General features: G+C 44.8%; 1 protein-coding gene across 5 annotated transcripts in view; it reads left to right on the top strand.

Moving 5' to 3' along the window:
- VPS53 (VPS53 subunit of GARP complex) overlaps positions 1 to 17,962 on the top strand; it is a 135,946-nt gene extending 117,984 nt beyond the window's left edge. For 3 of the 5 annotated variants that reach the window (XM_042915541.1, XM_042915542.1, XM_042915543.1), the window contains 4 exons: positions 16 to 85; positions 10,627 to 10,764; positions 12,280 to 12,384; positions 12,890 to 16,839. In XM_042915541.1, coding sequence (XP_042771475.1) covers positions 16 to 85; positions 10,627 to 10,764; positions 12,280 to 12,384; positions 12,890 to 13,060 — 484 coding nt within the window. In that variant the 3' untranslated portion in view covers positions 13,061 to 16,839. The other 2 variants (XR_006196442.1, XR_006196441.1) reach the window with 2 other exon arrangements.
- Positions 17,963 to 18,229: the final 267 nt, after the last annotated feature.

Genomic DNA, 18,229 nt, shown 5'->3' with positions numbered 1-18,229 from the left:
TTTTTTAATCCACAGCTCCTTCATTCCCAAGTTCATCACTCACCTCTTCAAGTGCAAGCCAATTAGCATGGTGGGAGCAGAACAGGTGAGATGAATTGGTATAGGGCCTTTTCCTTATGGCTTTTGTCATAGATCAAACACATCTTTCTAGTAGGGATTTATTCTGGAGAAATAAAATTGCTGATTTCCCCTGTTTGGGGGCAAAAGGAAGACCTGGCAGCTTAATGCATCCACTCATTTAAAACATTTTTGTTGAGCACCTACTAAGTACCAGGCATTGTGCTAGGTGTAGGTATACCACAGTGAATAAGGCAGAAAAGATCTCTCCTTCATGGTGCTCACATTCCAGTAAGAAGAGACAGATTAATATATGAGTTAACAAATAAAGTAGAAGATAATTTTAACTTAAGTAAGCTAAAGGGTATAAAACTATGTTCTGTGAAGGAATTCTCTTAGGGGCATGAGGGACTAATGACTTTTTTTTTTCTTTTAATGTTTATTTATTTATTTATTTTGAGAGAGAGAGAGAGAGAGCAGGGGAGAGGCAGAGAGAGAGGGAGACAGAGAATCCCAAGCAGGCTCCACACCATTAGCACAGAGCCTGACGTGGGGTTCAAACTCATGAACCCTGAGATCATGAACCGAAATCAAAGAGTCAGACGCTTAACATGCCTGAGCCACGCAGGCATCCTGGGAGTAATGGCTCCAGACTGGATGCTCAGAGAAGTCTTCTCTGAGACCTGGGGCTTGAGAGGACTAGGAGAAAAGGGTCCAAGCAGAGGAAGCAGAGAGACTGATTATTTTAGATCCCACAGTGGCTGGGCAGAAGCCACTTAAGAGTAGCAAACAAAGAAAGGCTTATCTTGGGGTGCCTGGGTGGCTGAGTCGGTTGAGCACCAGACTTCAACTCAGGTCACAATCTCAAGGTTTGTGGGTTTGAACCCCACCTCGGGCTTGCTGCTGTCAGCTCAGAGCCTGGAGCCTGCTTCAGATCCTCTGTCCCCTTCTCCCTGCCCCTCCCCAACTTGCGCTGTCTCTCAAAAATGAATAAATGTTTAAAAAAAAAAAAAGAAAGAAAAGAAAGGCTTATCTTCTTGGTACTGAGAAACTGTTCACCTCACCCAGGAAGGCTTCCTTGATTCACCCCCTATGTTCACTTCAGTCCTTTGCTTCAAGACATCTCTTCACAGATTGTGTCACCTCAGCACTCATGAGTTGAGTTATATGCTACAGCAGAGTCACTTCTTTTCAGCTAGCACCTATTCAGACTGTCAGAAATTTGAGCAGCTTCAATTTGGAGAACAGTTTAAGCTGCTTTAAAAACAAAAACAATAAGGGGCGCCTGGGAGGCTCAGTTGGTTAAGTGTCCGACTTCGGCTCAGGTCACGATCTCAAGGTTCATAGGTTCGAGCCCCATATTGGGCTCTGTGCAGACAGCTCAGAGCCTGGAACCTGCTTCAGATTCTGTGTCTCCCTCTCTCTCTCCCCTACCCCACTCATGCTTTGTCTCTCTCACTCTCTCAAAAATAAACATTAAAAAAAACACACACACAGTAATATTCAGCACGCAGTTCTTGAGAAACACCTATTTAGATACAGACTATTCATGTACTGATAAATAATTCTCATGTATTCATTAAAGTAAATCCTCTCTAGACCTCCGTGTAGCAACATTTAACCAATTTGTTACTTTTTATTTATTTATTTTAATGTTAATTTTTGAGAAAGAGGGAGAGACTGAGCACAAGCAGGGGAGGGGCAGAGTGGGAAGGAGACACAGAATCCAAAGCAGGCTCCAGGCTCTGAGCTGTCAGCACAGAGCCTGATGCGGGGCTCGAACTCACAAGCCGCAAGATCATGACGTGAGCCGAAGTCGAACACTTAACCAACTGAGCCACCCAGGGGCTCCCCTCTTATTTTTTATATTTGAAAGAACACCCAGTTACGTTTATACTCTTTGTAAGTGGATGGCCTTCCTAGGTTATGAAAAGAAGCACTATGATGTGAGCATTGAGACCTTGGGTTCCGAAATCATGGAGGTCCGAAGCTGAATCCTATCTCTGCAACATAGCAACCCTTTGTCCTTAGACAAACCCCCCCAGCACTTTAGTTTCTCCATCTATAAAATGGGGATAATCATGGTACCACCTTACAGGATAGTTGTGACGATTAACAAGACAGTGCACAGAAAGTGTTTGGCGCAACGTGTGGCCCATGGTGAGTCCTCAGCAGATGCCAGCTCTTACTAATTTAAGCATTCTCAGACCAAGGCCATGGCTCATTTCTGCTTTCAATGCCCACCTCCCCTCGCAGTGACATCTAGTTGATACTTGCCGCAGGCTATCTGGCTGACCAGCTTCAAAAGTCAGTCAAAAGTATTGTCTCAGAAAGCTTCCTGGGAGGTTGCATGGATTCAGACAGAGGCTGGTGGACTGTATCTGACGATAGAGTTTTGGTGTTTTGAAATTCTTGACTCCTGAATGTCATAAGCGTAGGACTGATTCTCTCCATTGGAAACAGTGGAATAATGCCCCAGCACATCTCCAGCGTCACTGGCACGTGTTTACTGGGGATTCATTCTGTTCACCTCACTGTTGTGTATATTCAGAGAGGTTGTGGAGCACTGATCTGTGTGTCTGAGAGAAGCTTTAAATAGAGTTCTGAGGTACTATCTTTCTGTGTCTAGACTTGAAGAAGCCACTGGGACATAAAGTTGACTGGTTAGAAACACGTTTTCATGAGTTTGCAGCTTTGCCCAGGCCGTGCTAGCTGACTTAGTGTCTAATAACCATGATATTTTCATACTGTCACCTAAATCCAATATCATATCTATGTTCCTCAGATTTTCTCTTCTTTAAACGAATGTTAAAATAATCAGCTGAGACTCAAAGCCCATATCTTCAGAAAAATATCAGTTTGGCCAGTATTAACTTCTGCTTTGAGATGTGGATGAGAAAACCATCTGTGAAGCTGGAATTTTCCTTTATTTACAAGGCAAATAGGAGTGGGTGATTAAGAGAGCCCAGCCTGGGATAGGGCATGGGTAGGAACTGCAGGGCAGTGTGAGCCTTGATGGAGTCCCACATGAAATTCAGGTTTGGCCGGGTCCATGCTTGCCCTGAGTACCTGGGCTTAGAAACCCAAGCAGCTGGAGGCGGGATTACTCAGGCAGCAGAACCATAGGAATCAGGTAGTTAACAAAGACTGAAACAGATTCTGACTCGGGTCCTGTATCGGCTGTAATCCAAGCTTTAACAAAAGCTGTAGAATTGAAAGCTAAGATTCAGCCTAATCTCAGCTGCCTCTGCTTTGCCACAAAGGTACTAGATCCTAAATTTAGATAGCCTTCAATACTTGTGCTGAAAGTAGGAAAGCGGACGTTTTCCTGCTCTTTATTCTCTTCCTGATTACTCCACGAAGTGAATTATTTATCTTTGGGCCCCAGAGCCCTCTTGAGCAATTGCAAGGGCACATGGAACTGAACCATACCGATATTTGTAATGCTTCGTGCTAGTTTGTGATTTTTCAGAGAATCTTATGGGATTTGCAGGGTCATTAATGAGTCCTGCAGCAATAGTAGCTGTGACTGAGCGCACGGTAGATGGAAATGGAATCCATTTGCCCAAAATTACCATAGAGGAAGCATCACAATATGGTGTGGTAAAAAGGACCCTGAGACTTGGGGTCCAATCCTTCCTGTGCTCTTAATGGCCCCTGTGATCACGAGTGGTTGCTTCCCTGCTCTGGGCTCAGTTTCCTCATGTTTAAATACGAGCACTGAATCAGACCCTCACATGGCCCTTCTAGATTTATCGTATTACGGAGTCTGAAATATTTTGAGCAATAGATTGCCTGTGAAGCTATTTTCTTTATCTTTATAATACCACATTGACTTAGTTTGTATTGTGGTAAAACATACATAACATAAAATGTACCGTTTTAAGCATTTCTAAGTGTACAATAGAATTAAGTGCATTCATGTTGCTGTGCAGCCATCCACCATCCACCTCCAGACCTTTTCATCTTCCTAACCTGAGACTCCACTCCCGTTGAACAGTAACTTCTCATTCCCTCCGCTCTACTTCCTGTCTCTATGAATATGATGCTTTAGGTACCTCCTGGAAGTGGAGTCGTACCAAGTCTGGCCTTGGGTGTCTGGCTTATTTCACTTAGCGTGCCTTCAGGGTTTAGCCATGTTTCAAAATTTCTTTCCTTAAGGCTGAATAATATTCCATCATATGTACATACACTGTACTTTGACCATATTGAACTTTTTAAAAATGCACATAATTCAAAACCATCTGGAAAAAATATTTAAAGCGAGTTTTAGATTTTTTTCTTAAGCCCAAACACCAAGGAAAGGGGAAAAGAGAATCAGGTAAGCATAATGGCGGTTGGAAAAATGAGAAAATAGGATGGTTATTCTTGGGCACAGTTCTCAGTTAATCTCCTAAAAGTGGCAGGGCATTTGTAAGCATTCTTTTTAAAAAAAAACAGAAAAACAAGTGGAGGGGCCCCTGGGTGGCTCAGTCAGTTGAGCATCTGACTCTTAATTCCGGCTCAGGTCACAATCTCACAGTTCGGTGGTATCGAGCCACACGTCAGCATGGAGCCAGCTTAGGATTCCCTCTCCCCCTCTCTCTCTGCCCTTCCCCTACTCCTACATGTGCATGCGCTCCCTCAAAATAGATTAATTAAAAACAAATTTTTTTTTTAATGTCAGTTCTTCCAAGACTAATCCTTAGATACAGTAAATCCCAGCAAGGGTTGGGTTGAGTTGGGTTGAGTTGGGGGTAGGTGGGAGTGTGGGTATAAATTGATAAGTTGATCTAAAAGTTAGATAGAGGGGTACCTGGGTAGCTCAGTTGGTTAAGCATCCGGCTTCAGCACAGGTCATGATCTCACGGTTCATGGGTTCGAGCCCCCCATCAGGCTCTGTGCTGACAGCTCAGAGCCTGAGCCTGCTTTGGATTCTGTGTCTCCCTCTCTCTCTGCCCCTCTCCCACTTGCACTCTGTCCCTCTCTCTCTCTCTCAAAAATAAATATTTAAAAAAGTTTTAAAGTTAGGTAGAAATGCAAATGACCAAGAATACCTAAAATACTATTTTTAAAAAAGAACAGAGTTGGAAGACTTAAATCTCAGGCTATCAAGACTTCTTTTAGTAGAGCTGTGTGGTACAGGCAGCAGAGACAGATAGGCCAGCAGAACAGAATCTAGTTCAGAAATAAACACACACACATAGAGACACTTGATTTATGACCAGGTGGCACTGTAATTCAGCTGGGGAGGGATGGTCTTCTTGATAAACAGTGCTGAGTAATTGGATATCCATATGGGGAAGAAAATTAATCTTGACCTTTACCACACACCATATACAAAAAAATCCATTCCAGCAAGGACATGGAGAAATTGGAACTCTCCTACACTGCTGGTCAGAATATAAAATGCTGAAGCCATTGTTGGGAAACTTTGGCAGTTTCTCAAAAAGTTGAACATAGAGTCACCATATGACCCAGCATTTTCACTCTTAGATATAAAACCAAAAGAATAGAAAAAGTACGTTCACGCAAAAACTTGTGCACAGATGTTTATGGCAGCATTATTCATAGTAGCCAAAAGGTAGAAACAACTCAGACGTGTGCCAGCTGATGAGTGGATGAACAAAATGTGGTATAATCTCACAAGGGAATGTTATTCAGCCATAAATAGGAATAAAGTACTCACTCTTGCTGTAACACAGATGAACCTTGGAAACATGCTAAGTGAAAGAAGCCAGATACAAAAGGCCTTGTACTGTATGATTCCGTTTACATGAAATATCCAGAATGGGCAAATCTAAAAGACAGAAAGTAGATTCATGGTTGGTGAGGGCTAGAGGTGGGGAGGAGAGAAAGGGGTGTGACTGCAAAGGGGCAAGGGGTTTTTTACCTCTTACCACGGGGGGGGGGGGGGGGGTGAGATGTTCTGGAACTACATAGTGGTGACGGTTGCACAACCTTGTGAATATACTTAACTAAAAACACTGAATTATACTTTTAAAAGGCGAATATTACTATATACGAATTGTATCTCAGCTTTTAAAAAATCAATTCCAGGTAGATTAAAGCTCTAAAAGTGATAAGACAATAAAGCTTCTGGAAGATATAAGAAAATATCTTTATGACTTTGAGTTAGGCAAAGATTCCTTAACAAAACATTGAAAGTACTAATCGTCCAAGAAAAGATTATTTGGAATAATTACAATTCAGAACTTATTTTCATCAAAAAACAAGCTACAGAGTAGCAGATGATAGTTGCAATGCATACAACTAACAAAGTACTCATTCTCAATATATTTTTAAAACCTCTGACATATCACTTATATGTGAAATCTAAAAAAACAAAAACAAAAAGCATAGACTTGGAGAATAGAATGAGAGTTGCCAGGGGCTGGTGGAAGAGGGAATATTGGGAGATGTGGGTCAAAGGGTACAGACTTTCAGTTACAAGATGAATAAGTTCTGAGGACCTAATATACAGCATGATGACTATAATTAATAATAGGTATTTTATGTACTTGACATGTGCCAAGAACAGGTTGTGAGCGTTAGCACCACACACACACAAAAACGATTAATTGCCTTGATCTTGGTATCACTCCACAGTATATATGCATACCAGGTCGTCACATTGTACACTTTAAATATATGTAATTGTATTTGTCATTCTTCAATAAAATTGAAAAAAAAACACTAAAAAAAAAACCTAATAAATCAATTAGAAAAAGATGATCAACCAGTAGCAAAGTGGCAAAAGACTTAAATAGGCAGTTCAAAAAGAAGATACCTGGAAAGCCGATAAATGTATTATTAATCATCCAGGGAAATGTAAATGAAAGCCACTCTGCTATCAGAATGGCCAGAACGTAAAAAGACTGACAATACCAAGTGTTGGTGAGAATGCGAAGCATCTGAAACTTTCATACATCGCTGGTAGGAATGGAGATTGGCACGGCCACATTGGAAAACTGTTAGGCCATCTCTACTAAAGTTAAACATGTATCTGTCTACCCCATGACCCAGCAATTCTACATTGGGCAGATTCCACCCCGAAGAAATGAGGGTGTATGCATCAAAGACATGTACAAGAACGCTCATAGGCAGGGTAATGAGCAGTAAACTAACACAGAGGGCAGAAGAGTAGTTACCTTTGTCGGGAAGGCGGGGAGAGCACTGACTGGAAGAGAACACGAGGGAGCCTTCTGGAATACCACAAATGTCCTCTATCTTTAATTAGACAGTAGAGTGTCTATGTATGTAAAAGTTTATGAGGCTATACACTTGGTTTTCCTATACTTTACTGTATGAAGCTTTCATCTAAATTTAAAAGGGGAAGAAAGGAGGGGCGCCTGGCTGGCTCAGTCAGTGGAGCATGCACCTCTTCATCTCAGGGTTATGAGTTCGAGCCCCGTGTTGGGCATAGAGATTACTTAAAAGTAAAATCTTTCAAGAAAAAGAAAAAGGGCACCATATGTTAACTAACTTGGACGTAAATTTAAAAAAGAAAAGAAATGGCATGTCTCCTCACCTTGGTCCATTCGTTCCTTGTATCTTGAACTGTGCCACCTCATTGAAGAAGAACTTAGCAGTGTGCACGTGCTTCTATGCCTTCTAGGCGTGTGCCTTGATCTTCTCTTCTTAAGGTCTTCATCACTAGTGCCAGTCACGATGTCCCCCAAGAGTTGTAAGAGGCTTCAGAAGTGAACCCTCCAAACTTTCTGCTGCTGGGTGATGACCTTTCACGGGCGTGGGGTGCTGGCCAGCCTTATGCCCCAAGAGCACACCGACAAGAGCTATAGCACCCCAAAATTTTCTCTGAGGCTCAAACAAATTTGGCTGATGGCCATCTCTTTCTCCAGTGCTTCATGCCTAAGAAGATGAACTGCTAGCTATTTTCGAAGGGGAAAGCCAGCAGATTTTCATGATAAATGGGGCCTTTCACCTGCACTTCCTATAGACAGCTGCAAAGTCTCTGTCAGACTAACTCTTGCCTTTTCTGACTTCATTGCTTTTTGTAAAACCTGAGACCAAGGTCTCCATCTGTTCAGCTGTCTGGTGAGAACAGAATTTTATTGTGACTGGCCAGGGACTGAAAATGTCATCTCTCTCAAGATATGGGAGACCCAGAGAATTATGTCAAGTTCGTTCAAAACTCTTCCTGTCACTTAAGACTATACAATTATTTATGCATATAATATATCTCTGGGAAGTAGGAAGTGTAGAAAAAGTAGGAAGTATCCTCATGTGTTTTAAAACCTAATCGTGTTTTTCCCACCGACAAATAATGCTAAGACATGGCTTTGATTTTGACAAGCCTCTGAAAATTTGCTACATGGAAGGTAAAGTTGAATCCTCACCAAGCGTCAAATAGCATTCCATAAAACAAAAACAAAACAGAGAAGGAGTGACAAAAAGAGAAAATATTAATATTCCCAGTTAACAAAAGTATAGGAACTAGTGTCGGGAACACTGGTGTAACACGTAGCTGGGTCAAATCTTAACATGCTCTAGTTTGCTTTAGTTTTTCTTATAAAGGAAATCCTACAATTACTACCGAAGCCCACTGTGGACTCTACCCTGCCATTCCCCTCCCTCCGTGCCCAAAGGTAACCATTATTCTGATCTTGATTTTTATCATTCCCGTGTGTATTTTGGTATGTTGCGTGTGTATATATTCTCAAATGATACGTGATTTTGTTTTGCATTTTAAAACTTTATGCAAGTGGTACTAACTGTATCATTTCCCCACTTGCTATTTTTGCCTAACAATGTTTTTTGAGATTTAACCACATTGATATATGTTGTTTGAGTTCATTCATTTCAACTTCAGTATCTTGTTCCATTGCACGAATATGCCACCATTTGTTTGTTCATTCTGCTGTTGATGGACATTTAGATTGTTTCCAGTCTTTTGGTTTTACTTTTTTTTTTTTTTTTATGTTTATTTATTTATTTTGAGAGAGAGGGCATATGTGTGTGAACAAGCGGGGGAGAAGCAGAGAGAGAGAGAGAGAGAGAGAGAGAGAGAGAGAGAGAGAGAGAGAATCCCAAGCAGGCTCCATGCTGTCAGTGCAGAGCCCAATGAGGGGCTTAATTTCATGAACCATGAGATCATGACCTGAGCTGATATCAAGAGTCAGACGCTTACCTAACTGAGCCACCCAAGGCACGCCCAGTCTTCTGCTTTTATAGACAGCGGATGCAGGGAACATTTTTCACGGGGGCAAGAATTTCTCTCAAGGATGTAAGTGTGAGGGCTGTGTTATGGGTTATGCACATGCACGAGCAGGAAATATTACTGAATTCCCCCCAAAGTGCTTTAATTTATACTCTTACCACAAGTGTGAATTTCATTGCACTGTATCCATGCCAACACTTGATATCATCAACCTTTTTACTTGTGCCTATCTCATGATTATGAAATGGTATACAATTGTGGTTTTAATTTGCATTTACTAGATTACTAATAAGGTTAACTATCATTTCACTTGCCTTGTAGGCACTTCAGTTTCTGCTTCTGTGAGTTGCCAGTTCAAATCTTTGCTCCACTGTTGGTGTTATTATTGCTTTGGGGTTGCTCATCTTTTTCTTGTTGATTTATAGGATTCTTTATGTGTTCTGAATGGTATTCCTTTGCCCGTACCGCACATACGCTTTTCTAGTTTGTCTTTTTCCTTTGCTTATGTATCTTTGATATAGCCTCATTTTATTTTAAGCGGTAGATTTTTTTTTTTTAATTTTTTTAACGTTTATTCATTTTTGAGAGACAGAGCAGGAACAGGGGAGGGGCAGAGAGAGAGAGGGAGACACAGAATCTGAAGCAGGCTCCAGGCTCTGAGCTGTTAGCACAGAGCCTGACACGGGGCTCAAACTCAGGAACCTCGAGATCATGACCTGAGCGGAAGTCAGACGCTTAACCAACTGAGCTACCCAGGTGCTCCTAATTTAGTTTTTAACTGGCAGAAATTAGACCACATTTTTTCTAGCTTTATTGAGATATATTTGGCATATAACATTGTGTGAGTACAAAGGATACACAGTGTGTTAGTTTGATACGTTAATATCTTGTAAAATGATTCCCGCCACAGCATTAACTAACACCCCCATCCTGTCACATAATTACCATTTCTTTTTTGTGGTGAGAACATTTAAGATCTACTCTCTTACCAACATTTAACTGTGTCATCTTGGTTTTTTCCTGGGTAATGGGAATTGTATGTAACAAATGTTTTTCCTTTTATATTTCTGTTGATTTTCCAAATTCTCTCCATCAAGAATGGAGAAATCAGGAAAATGCTTGCTTTTGCTTTTGGTTTTTTTGAGAGAGAGAGAGACAGAGCATGGGGTGGGGAGGGGCAGAGAGAGAGGGAGACACAGAATACGAAGCACGCTCCAAGCTTTGAGCTGTCAGCACAGAGCCCCACGCAGGGCTCGAATTTGTGAACCACAAGATCATGACCTGAGCCAAAGTCAGACACTTAACTGACTGAGCCACCCAGGCGCTCCAGGAAAATGGTATTCATCAGCATAGGTATACTAAGTGCTGTGTCCCCATGAAGTGGCTAGTAATCTGCTTCATTCCCACAGCTGCTGCTGGACACCCATTCCTTGAAGATGGTCCTGCTTGATCTACCTTCCATTGGCTCACAGGTGGTGAGGAAAGCACCTGCCAGTTACACTAAAATTGTTGTGAAAGGCATGACCCGGGCAGAAATGATACTCAAGGTGGGTCTTGTGTCTTCCTCAGGGTTTCTATTAAAAGGGGCTGGTTATCTGGTGGTTTATTCGAAGGACTACTGGTTTTGAAAGTACAGATGAGGGCTGTCCTCATCAGCCCCAAAGGATTGTCCACATTCTTTGGCTGGACCAGATTTGGGCCTCATCAGAGATTGTTGAAAGTCAGTGGACAGTTACTCAGGGGATCAGTAATTCTTTGTGACAAATGAATTTTTCGTTGTAATGGGATTCTCTTGTAGGATTTGGCCAAGATTGGAAATTAGGTGGGGCTGTCGCTGTGAATCAGTGTCTGAGTCAAGGATCTCTTTACTTCTCAGCAGGAATTTAGCCCAGCTATCAGTTACTCACTTTCCCACATAAACCTCTTTAGCTTTCTATACCCTGCAACTTTCCAGGAACTCCAAGCAGATGTTGCAGTAACTGAATCTGATCAGCAAATAGGCTTTAACGGGGGCTTTAGGCCCCGTTTAACAAACTATTATATGTGGGGTGATGATATGGAGAATGTCTGAAGCCTTGAGCACCTGCATCTGATTTTCACCTGCACTTGTTGAGAAGAGAGGGGGGCCTGTTTGGGGGAGGGGAGAAGGCTGGAGAACAAATGGAACCATCATGAAATGTTCCTAAAAGTACAGGGCCTGCAAGCTCGTCAGGCCTGTCTCCCAAACAGAATGGCTCGAATGATGGCGGGAGTGAAGAGTAGCTATGTCCCATCAGTGGGACCAGGTGAGGTTCCTGCACAGACCTTGAGCCCAGGCCGGAGGAAACTGGAAGCGGCCTAATCGGCTTCTTCCCCCAGCTGGCTCACTCACCGGAGAGGGGAGCGTGCAGTTGGGGAGCGATCTGCAGGGAGTGTCTGAGTGAATACTGCTTGTCACCCTCTGGTCCATTCTCAGGAGTTCCTGCATTCCAAAACCAAACCGGAATGGATCTGAAGATTGTGATGCCCTCAGTTTCCTTCTGTTTGTAGATTAATTGACAGTTTAAGTGCATGTAGTTAAATGAAGTTCAGATTTTAAGTCTTGAAAGGCAAGTTTGGGATTTTTGTCCTTGAGAAAATCCATTTAGATCTATGGGTTTCGTGAGTCATTCCTCAGGGATAAAGACGCATTGGGACAGTAGGAGCAGGTATCATGAACCCCCATCTCAGAACAGGAGGCTCTCCGGCACAGCGTTTCACAAATGGTCCCGATACTTAAAAACCACGTGGGAGGACCCCACCCCAGGTCTCTGAGTTCAGATCTTCAGGGGAGGCACCTAGAAATCTACACTTAAAAAGCAATCCAGGTGATATTTATGCTTTAATAAATTTAAGAAACATTGCGGTAATTGAACGTTGAGATGAAATAGGCCGTCGGGACATTTCTGAGTTTAGGGTTGCTGCCGCTTAAGGAAATCTTGCAGAATCCATTTTGTGGTCAGCTTGCAAGTAAGGAAAAATGATCCCCTGCTTTCCAGTCATGAGTTTTCCTGCAGGCCCACTCTTGTCTCCCTCCCCTGCAGGTAGTGATGGCCCCTCACGAACCGCTGGTGGTGTTTGTTGACAACTATATCAAACTCCTTACGGACTGCAACACAGAAACCTTCCAGAAGATACTGGACATGAAGGTTAGCTCGCTGTCTTGTTTTGTCCACACTTGCACATCCTTCTCACACGCAGTGGTTCCTAACCAGGGGGTTGGATACGGGCTCCTGGGGAGCTTTCTCAGAGTGCATCTGCCTAGCCCCAGACCACAAACCAGATTCTAAGACGTCTTCTGAGGAGAAGGACCCCGGACAAAATAACTTCCTGACTCTGCTGGTACCTCCGAGCCCCATGGAGAACCAAAGGCTCAGCAGAGGCTGGGGGCGGAAGGAGTGAACTGTCCCTTCTCTCCGCCCCTTCTTTCTCTCCTTTCCTTTCACCCGTTTTTCCCGTTTTTCTTCCCTCCGCTCTTCTCTCAGGCTACTACCCACGGCAGGCAACGCCCCCGAAGGAAGTGTTCATCTTCAGCCTAGAGCAATTATGCTGTTTGCACAGCCGTGGCTAACAGCACACGAGATATTGCACTCTCCCCTAGGGACTTACTGGGGCCAGATGTCATGATTACCCTCCTTTCTCTTTCAACTTCAGGGGCTGAAGAGAAGCGAGCAGAGCAGCATGCTGGAGCTCCTGCGCCAGAGGCTCCCCACCCCGCCTTCAGGGCCAGAAGGCTCCGGCTCACTGTCACTACTGGCTCCGACACCAGAACAGGAATCCTCTCGCATCCGCAAACTAGAGAAACTGATTAAAAAGAGACTGTAGGAGCATGCATGGGGCACTGTTTTCCCTGGCTGGTGCCCCTCAGCACCCGGCTGCCTGGAAGCCCCCCACCAATCCTGCATTCCCCCTGACTCTCAGATCATCAATCCTGAAACCTCCTGGGACATTTGGGTTGTTCATGTGTCTTCTCCATGAACTGTCTTAATTCTTGTCCTAATCCAAAAGCCAAGCAAGGGCAGGGTGATAAAAAGGCTACAGAGTTGGTCTTTGATTCTATAGCAGAGGCAGCGGTGGGTGAAAGGGCCCTGCGGTTCACTTGTGTTCGTGAGCTGCTCGTCACTGGCTTTACAGCCTCACTTCTGCTGTCACGCCTTCTGGCACGTGGCCCTATCTGCCCCACCTGGCCAGAAGCCCTGGATCTCACCCCTTCCTCCACTTGCTGCTGTGGGAGGTTACCCCTGCAGCCAGACCCTAAGATTTGTGCTCCCTGTTCTGTGGGCTTGGCTCTGGGGCCTGAGCTAATGCAGTGGCACATTGCAGCTGTAGGACATTCGTCTTGCCTGATGAAGGCAGTGGAAGCAGGTGCATTCTTCCTTCTAGATCCATCTCCTGGTATGTATTGTCATGCCTAGGCCAGGTTATCTCAGTAATCTCCGGTCCCCTCTCTGTATGTGTCTCAGGAGAAAGTCCCTCTGTGTGTCTCACCCAGGAAGACAGTATGTGCTAGGCCTCAGAAGCAGGTGCCCTCTGTGCCCTGGGGCTCCTTGCCTGGGTATGGGGGTACACCCATATCTGCCTTGGAGAGAGGATTCTGCTCGGCATACTCACCGCATGCTGTAAGCAGATTATTTTCTCCATTTCTTTATTCCCACTCTGGCCCTGACTTCTAGGGGAGGCATTGCCTTCTGTGAAAAGAAACTAGGAAGTTTTCCTAGAAACCTTGTCCTAAGCTTTCTCCTCAGATGATGCTGTGGGACAGCACAGGAGGCCTGGACCCTCTAATCCCCTTCCTGGCCATGTATTTTCAAACCCACATTACTTTCCAGAATGATCTGAAACGACAGAGGTGATGTGAGGTGCCAGAACGACATACCTTCAGAACAGAATGTTGACCTTAAACACCTGCTCAGAGCCTGCGCCAGCCCAGAACACAGCCTGACCCCCGGCCTGCCCGGCCTGTCCACTGGCTCTCAGCCAGCATGGCTTTGCAGAAGAGAGCTGCCCCCTAGAGCCACTCAGTCCCCACATCATCCTGCAGCATGAGAACGGGCAGCATGTCAGGTAGCTGCCCTGACTTGCCTGGTTCAGTGGAAACCGAGCCTCAGTTAACCGGGACCACAGCCTCAGGGCAGCCGCCTTTCGTGTCTGCATTGTTCGGGAATTCTGAACAATGTGTTGGCCAGGTGGGGAGAGAGCGCTGAGGAGGAAGGAGGAGCTCTTTACAGAAAATGCACATAACAGGCCCTCAGGATAAAATTGGGATATCAAATAGCGCTCAAAAATGAGTTTTCAGGATAGAGGAAGTTTCCTGAAAATCCATAAAACTTGTGACAGCCATAAAGGAGGAAACTTTAAGGTTTGAAAACCAGACCAGGAACTGATTATTTTTCCCTTTCTTGTTTTCCAATGCAACCAGTCTGTGCGGTGCCCCTTCCCCTCCATCAGCCTTGTCCCAGACTCAGCCCATCGGCCGCAGCTTTGATCCCAGGCCTCACTTCTTCACCGGCTTCCAGTCTCTTCTTGCTAGTCAGTATGACTCGTATGTGCTGAGCGTCTCAAACTGGACAACACCGAGAAGAAAGTAAGAGGTGTGACCTTTGGCTGAGCTCTCTTAGGGAAAGATTGCTAAATGAGAAAAGTGCAGAAAGGCCGGGGAGGGGACGGGGCGAGCGCAGGCCGCACACTGCCCGGACTTCACTTTGCCGGGACAGCCGTCCTGCTGCCCCGGTGACGCCCCACAGCGCGCACTGAGGGAGGTTAACATTCTCTTCCTGCCCTTGAAAGAAGGGCTGATGGGCCCATCTCCAAACAGCACAGGCACTTCAGCCATCTGTCATCAACCTGGGGAGCCGGGAGAGCCAGTGGACTCTTGCACCTGGTTCTTGTCACTCTCGGTGTTTATAGACCCGCACTTCTCTCTCTGGTTCATTCTGAGAAGTTGTTTTCTGTACGGCTCCGTAACGCATTGAGATGTCAAGCTGCTGTTTCCCCCCCGTTGGTGGTCACAGCCAGGGAAGTTGCTTTCTTGATTTATTACATTGTCAGTAATCTCCAAGGAGCCCACAGATGTCAGTAGGAGTTATGCTAAATGTCTCGTTGATAGAGTCTGAATTCCGCGTATGCATCTTCTAAAGACTGCATGTTTCTCAACTGGGGGTATGCATCAGAATCACCTGGGGCCCATTTTACAAATACAGTTGCCTGGAGATTCTGAATCAGGAAGTCTGGAGTGGGGTCTGGGCATGTGGGTGATTGGAACATTTACCCCCCTTGTTAGAAACTATTGCAATAGAGCAACATTTGCTTTATCAAAGTGTTCCCGTAGCACGTTTTCGTGAAGATTTATTTTTCCCAACTCTCTAAGCAAGTGTAATTACTGTATCGTTGAGCTGGTACCAACATGGGAAAGACTCTTTGCTAACATCCAGGGGCTTTAATTTGAAGCTTGTGTTGATGACAGGGACCATGCCAGAATTGTGCTGTCCCCATACAGACTAAGATTCTTGCCGTTTTGACAACCTGGCCCCAAAGAGAAATTTGATATATGATTGTCACTTCAAAATAACATACATAAAGGAGATAAAAACAGTAACAAAGAACTCTGTTATTAAGCTAAATTAGATATTGTGCCCATTCCTCCCCCCCACTTTCTCTAACTCCTAAAAAAAAAAAGCAAAAAAAAAAAAAAAAAAAAAAACTTGAAGCCACTTTATGTGGTTAAAATACATATTGGTAATTTATAATTGATGAAGATCTACTTTTATGGACAGACTTCCTGATAGCTGACTTAGGGGTGGCCAGGGCGGAGAAACTTCTGTCTGAATCATAACCATGTGATAGGAACCACAATGGGTGGACAGAGTGTTTGGACCTCCAAGTTCGGTTCTGGAAGTGAAACTGTCGCCACTCCTCCCTCTCTTAAAGACCCAAGAACTAGTACCTAGGACTTTCCCCCCAGAAAAAGGTGCCTCCTTTCTCAAGCCGAGGATGGCTCTTGGGTGCAGATCAAACGAGAGTGAGAGCAGACTGCGAGGGAGCAGGGTGACAGTTAGGACCGGACAGGGCGAGCAAGCACGTCTGTGGCTGCTGCCTGATGTGGGGGTGCTCCACCAGCCCATCCTGAATTGCTGTTGGACAAGGAAACCTAGCTCCCTGTTTACGGAATGCTAGGGGAAATGCCAAAAGGTCACAGCTGGAAATGTAATTCCTCTCCCTAGGAGGAGAAATCTCCAGAATAACTAGCTGGCTGACAGTGAGAGCAAGTGTTTCACACTTCTCTACTCCAAGTCAGATTTCTAAAAATAAAATCATTAGAACTGCATCGGGCCATTTAAACAATAGCCTTGGAAACACGGACACATGAAAAGTTGGCATCCGTTTTATATCGTAAATCTCAATTTCCAGTCTGATCCTAGTATTTATCAAAATAGATAGCCTCCCAGACCCTCAAAGTTCTATACTTGTGGGAGATATCAATTTCCTTAAAATAAAGGGACTGCTTTTTTGTGTAAATATCTTTCATTTCCCCCATCTGGAAGTGATTTCGTGGTGCATATTGGAGCATAAAGTACTACAGTTAATTAAAGCATTACTGGATGTCATTTGCTAGGGTGTATTTCCTTACTGATGACAGAAAACAGAACGGACAATAGGAAAGAATCAGGAAGCCTGTGAACCTCGGGCCCTCCGCAGCGTCTCCCCTTCTCCCCGGTGAAGATGTGCCCCTTCCCTGACGGCCGAAGGAAGCAGTGCCTGAAAACAGACTCGTTCATCAGCACGGTCCTGGCACGTCCAGTCTGCTGGACACCTCTAAATACGCGTAGAGTGTGTTGCGTCCGATCTGGAACCCTTCTTGTGCTCTGAATTTCTGTCCTGTTGACTTTCCCTTCTCCACCTTACTGTTCCGGTCACAGCCTGCTTTTCCATGTGACTGCAGATGAGTTCTGTCCTGTACACAGTAAGTTAATCCTGTTTCCGTAATAAGTGGGTGGGCATTTTGCAGTGAACTTTTTGGGAAGTCTGGCGTTTCCTTCAGCGGTGGAAAATCTGTTGCAGCACTTCCATTAGGCTGGCTTCAAGAGCCTTACCTAGTTTCCATTCTTTATTTCCACCCTCTCCCCACTAAACTGGGGTACCCAGAGATCAATCTGATGAGAAAAGAGACTTTTCCTTAGAACCCTCCAGAAGAGCAGTGCGAGGTGGCTCGCCTGCCCCGTTCTCGTCCTTGTCACCAATATAACCAGCCACTGGAGAGCAGCAGGGTAGGAAGAATGTGTCCATCTGAAACAAAAGCAGCCTGAGACTGGAAATTTCTACAGAAGGACCTGGTCTCCAGGTCCGGTTACGGCACTTTGACTTGACGTTGGACGAGTCCTTAGTCCTCCGAACCTTAGTTTTCAGGATCTGTAAAAGGGGATTATAATTAATAGGACTGTGTAGGTCACAGGAGACCAGGTTGCGCGCTCTGTCAGCCATCAGGCAGCGTGAAAAACGAAGTAAATGTCCATTATCGCTCGCCAGGCCTGAACCACCAGTGCCCGGCCTGGCTGGATGGTGGGTGGCCATAGGGCTTGTTCTGTCCCTGGACTGACTTGAACAAAATGGCCAGGGGACAACATAACCATGCTGCTGTGTGCAGGCTGCCTCGGGGGTGAGCAGCGGAATAGCTAGTCTTTGCCTTTTAAAAAAAAAAAATTGTAATGTCTATTTATTTTTGAGAGAGAGAGACAGAGCGTGAGCAGGGGAGGGGCAGAGAGAGAAGGAGACACGGAATTCAAAACGGGCTCCTAGGCTCCGCACTGTTAGTGCAGAGTGAGCCCGAAGCGGGGCTCAAACTCACGAACCACAAGATCGTGACCTGAGCCAAAGTCAGACGCTCGACCGACTGAGCCACCCAGGTGCCCCAAGTCTTTGCCTTTTCAGGTCATGCTTGTGATATCCAACTTATTCAAGCGTTTTAAGACTCTCCGAACCCTCTATTCCCCTTGTCCT

The sequence above is a fragment of the Panthera leo genome, chromosome E1 (assembly GCF_018350215.1).
Source record: "Panthera leo isolate Ple1 chromosome E1, P.leo_Ple1_pat1.1, whole genome shotgun sequence".
In the NCBI taxonomy this organism is placed as follows: Eukaryota; Metazoa; Chordata; class Mammalia; order Carnivora; family Felidae; genus Panthera; species Panthera leo.
This window is presented reverse-complemented; position numbering and strand designations above follow the sequence as displayed.